Here is a 4,651-nt window from a genome sequence, read left to right on the forward strand (position 1 = left end):
GGAATTCAAACTGTCCAGGTTGAACAAAGACAAGAGCACAATTCACAACTATCTCAAGATACCACGTTTGCTCCCAGCAAATGCCCCACCCCACAGTGTCTCCTTAAATCTTAATCCCCAGGTGTGCCTTGTGGAGTGGGGCGAGACGCTCTCCTCCTGAGCAACTGAGCCTGCCTCTGTTGTTCTCTCTCCTCTCTGCTCTCCTTGCTCTAGGATCAGGTGGCGGGGGCCTTGCTCCTCGCCTGAACTCTGCCTTCCCTGTTCCAAACCTGAAGGGCCCTGGCCTGCCTCAGCCTGCTCCTCCCTGCAGTCCTCCGAAGCCACAGACACCCCCTCCTGGGCCTCAACAGAGTCCTGCTCTAACTCCATGTCTTCCTCAGATTCAGGCTCGGATGGAGGCATGACAGATCCTAGGATTAGCCTGGTTGGACAAATGGAAGACGTTTATCTGGTGTGAGAAGGGAATGAAAACTATGAGGCTACCTATAGGGCCCAATCCCCCTATTGATTCAACGAACATTACAGGAAACTTTAGCCCACCCCGTTGGGCTGTCTCACCACCACCAGGCGACCCACTCATCCCAAGTGAGTACCGGGACCTGGCGGAGGCATTTAGTGAGAAGGAATGCGAATGCGACCCAATGATTGCTCCATCAAACTGTTGCCGGGATCCAGACTCCCACGACTGAGAATGTACGCCATGTTCCCCCTCAAAATGGAGGAGATGCAGTGATACATGGACAAAAACCTAGAGAGGGGGTTCATTGAATGGGCCAAGTCTGCCATGGGAGCCCCTGTGTTGTTTAAAGAAAAAAAAGATGGGTCTCTTCATCTCTGCATGGATTATAAGGGTCTGAACGTGGTGAGCATGAAAAATAAATACCCCCTCCCCCTCCTGAAGGACTTACTAACCCACCTGGCAACGGGGAGTGTCTTCACTAAGTTAGACTTGAGAGAGGCATATTACTGGGTGAGGATAAAGGAGAGAGATGAGTGGAAGACTGCTTTCAACTGCTCCATGGGAAGCTATCAATTCAAAGTCATGCCATTTGGACTGATTAATGAGGTTCTACATGATCATTTATACAAGGGGGTTCTGGTGCATCTTGATGACATCCTGATATACAGCACATATATGACTGATTATATAAAGCTGGGTAGAGAAGTGTTAAAGAAACTATTGAATGCCAAGCTTTATGTCAAACTGTCAAAATGTGAATTTCACCAGACCCAATTAGATTATTTTGGCTATAGAATTTCCAACGAGGGCATTGAAATGGACCCAGCCAAAGTGAAAGCTGTAATTGAATGGTAGCCCCCAAAGACCCGCAAACAGCTCCAGAGCTTCCTAGGTTTTGCCAACTTTTACCATCAATTCATCCCCTCCTTTGCTGAGATTGCCCTACCCCTTACAGAACTACTCAAAATAGGCAAAGGAGGAGGGAAACCGTGACTTGGCAAACCACTAGCATAGACTATGGGCTGCCAAACCACTTTTGAGAATCTGAAAAGACTATTTGCTGTTGAGCCGGTCCTAAAGCACCCCTGTCCAGGGGAGCCCTTTGTAATTCAAGAAGATGCCAGCGACGTGGCCCTTGAAGCTGTATTGCTTCAAAAGAACCAAAGAGGAGCCTTGCAATCCTGCGCCTACACATAGAAAAATTTTACTGAAAGCGAAAGGAGGTGGGCAATCTGGGAGAAGGAGGCATTTGTAATTAGGTGGGCTCTAATAAACAGGCTGGACACTTTGGATATTTAAAAACTCTACATCTCCTCCGTTGGCAGTTTGGGTAGCTGGGGTTAAAACAGGATGTGGAAAATTATGTCAGGAGTTCTACTGTATGTGCCACCATGAAAAAAATTCCAGGGAAACCCCCTGGCTTATTGCAGCCAGTGGCAGACCCTTCTCAACCTTGGGAACAAATTGCTATGGACTTTATAGTAGACCTACCTGAAAGTAGAGTAATTACTGTCATCTGGATGGTGATCGACCTGTTTTCAAAGCAGGCTCACTTCAAAGCAGGCTCACTTCCTGTCTGCCCAACGACTGACTAAACTGTTCTTGAAACACATCTACTGGCTGCATGGATCCCCTAAATGAATAATTTCAGATATTGGGGTGAGTTCACAGCTACGTTTTGGAGGAGCTTTCTTAAATTAATTGGATCATCTCAAGGTCTATCATATGCTTTTCACCTGCCTACTAATGAGGCCACGGAAGCCGCTAACAAGATGGTGGAACAATATCTCAGATATTATATTTCCTACCAACAAACCAACTGGACTGACTTCCTCCCTTTTGTAGAGGTGGCTTACAATAACTCTGTTCACAGCAGCACTAGCTTCACACCTTTCAAAGTAGCCACAGGGAAAGAGTTCAGCCCAATACCTGAATACCCTCAAGCACCCCCAGCCTCTCAGACATTTGCTCAGTGGGTTAGGGAGTGGGAGTGGAGAGCCATGAAAACTGCTTTAAAAAAGACTTCTGAGACCTATAAAAAGGAGGCAGATAAGAAGGCTCCTCAAAGAATATTTCAAATTAGGGAAAAGGTCTATCTGTCAACTAAATATTTACGCCTCAAATTACCCAGCAAGAAATTAGGACTGAAATTCTTGGGGCCTTTCCCCATCGTAAAGATCATTAACCTGGTCACAGTAGAATTAAAACTCCCTAGGTTTTTAGGGAGAGTGCACCCTGTTGAAATCTTTTCAGGGCTCCACTTTAAGACCTCCCCCTAAGAAAGCACCCGGACTCCTCATGGTAGCGGGTCAGACTCATTATGAAGTAAAGCCTATTCTTGATTCTAGAATTTTTAAAGGGAAATTGCAGTACCTAGTACAATGGAAGGGATACTCACTGTCTGAAGCCACTTGGCTGAAGTCTAGCGATGTGAAAGCCAACAGACTCATTAAAAGGTTCTATAGGAAACACCCTAACAAACTGAGAGACAGTCCCTAACATATGCTTTTGTTTATGTTACAGGATCTGTCCTTTTTGTAAGGGGGGTCAACACTGCTAACATTGATGTTCTGGCTTTGACAACAGATGGAGATGCAGCCATTTTCCTTTACTTTATGTTTTACTCTTAGAGTTAGAATTATAAGATATTGGGGGGGGGAGGAGGAATGTATATGGGAGTTTAGTTAGACATAACAATACTGTATGAGAGTGAGAACGAAGTTTTTTGTAATAAGAGATGATAAGAAATGGCAGGTTGAAGAACTGGGGGGAAAGCCAACATTTCAAACTAATTGGAGAACGTGATTTATGACTGTTAACTAGAGGAGGGAATTGTGCTTTGAATTGTGCTCAGGGGAGGAGAATTCAGATTTTGGCTTGGCCTATGTATGTGCCGATGTTATGCTACTCGAATAAAGATTATTTAAGGTGGCTTCCGGTTCCGGGTCGCAGCAGTGCGGTCGTGCGAAGAGAGCGGTCTCTTCGCCGGCTGAGTTTCCTCCGCCGGTAGACCCCTGAGTGGGTCGAAAAGTCGCTCTGGAGGAGCGACTACCATTGAGGAGGATTCTCAGATTACTGCAGAGGGGCGGTGGCATCTTCTGTAGTCTGAGTATCTCCTTTGGGCCAACAGAATAAAGATTGGTCAGTAAAATGGCTGATAATTTAGCTGTGCCAATCGTAAGCCATAAGATCATCTAAGCAAATAAACCCACCGTGATTTGGTGAGATTTTCTTTTACCTCTACCTTCCTTTTTTTCTGTGAAAAGTTTTTTTGGGAAAGCTTTTCCCAAAAATCTTGTTAAAGCAGCGTTTTTGGTGGGGGAAGAGAAGCTTATAAAAATAAATTAAATTTATTTTTTATTTATTTATTTTATTGGTTGATTTTATTTTTGGATATTTGGGAGCCCCAAGAAATTTTGATCTTTTGGTGAAACTACTCATTGCAATTGTTATTTTTTTTTTCTTTTAGAGTCTGACTTTGGCTTTTAAAGGAAAAAGATAAAGAAGCCATATAGCTGGGTGGGGTGGATATTGACTGATTTCTTCTGAATATAGTCTCCCCCAAAAGGACGATGGCTTTAAATATGATAGAAATGGAAGAAACTTGTTTAAATTTCACTTATAAGTATATATTGGATAAAATCCTGGAAAACACTGAGATGATAGTTGCTTACACAAAAGAGATTTCACTTCAACGACAAAATAAAGCACAAGGTGTAAGTAAGCACTTTGAAAGCCAAGAAACAGCAGAGGGGGCTTATATCCAAGATATTTCTTTTCAACCTTGTCTTCAGCCCACTAAGATGGATGAATCAAATTTCCATTTGGATTATCAACCTATATTGGAAAAGACTCTTGATGTTAAGGAGCAAATGATTTACAATAAGGAGATGGAGGATTTTACCCCAGAAGGACAAGCTGACTTGCAGACACCATCTGACTTTTTGACAGAGAAAAAACTAACAGAAGAAGAGCAATACTTGATCAAAGAGGACTATACATTATCTTATCTACAACCTACTAAGAAAATGATACCAATTAAATTCTATGCAACTTTTAAAAAGATGGAAAACTACGTTCAGCTACGAGTTATTGAGAACAGCTACAATTTCTATATCAGCTTAATAAAATGGATTTTTATATTTTATTTATTTATTTATATTTATATTTATATCCCGCCCTTCTCCTTGC

General features: G+C 42.9%; 1 protein-coding gene across 1 annotated transcript in view; it reads right to left on the minus strand.

The window, feature by feature from the left end:
- Positions 1-702, minus strand: part of LOC107291839 (solute carrier family 2, facilitated glucose transporter member 11-like) — a 38,805-nt gene extending 38,103 nt beyond the window's left edge. The window contains exon 1 of the mRNA XM_029285024.1: positions 660-702. Within this exon, the coding sequence (XP_029140857.1) occupies positions 660-702 (43 nt within the window). The remainder of the gene's footprint in view (positions 1-659) is intronic.
- Positions 703-4,651: the final 3,949 nt, after the last annotated feature.

The sequence above is a fragment of the Protobothrops mucrosquamatus genome, unplaced genomic scaffold (genome assembly GCF_001527695.2).
Source record: "Protobothrops mucrosquamatus isolate PMUCROS unplaced genomic scaffold, P.Mucros_1.0 scaffold1196, whole genome shotgun sequence".
Taxonomy (NCBI): domain Eukaryota; kingdom Metazoa; phylum Chordata; class Lepidosauria; order Squamata; family Viperidae; genus Protobothrops; species Protobothrops mucrosquamatus.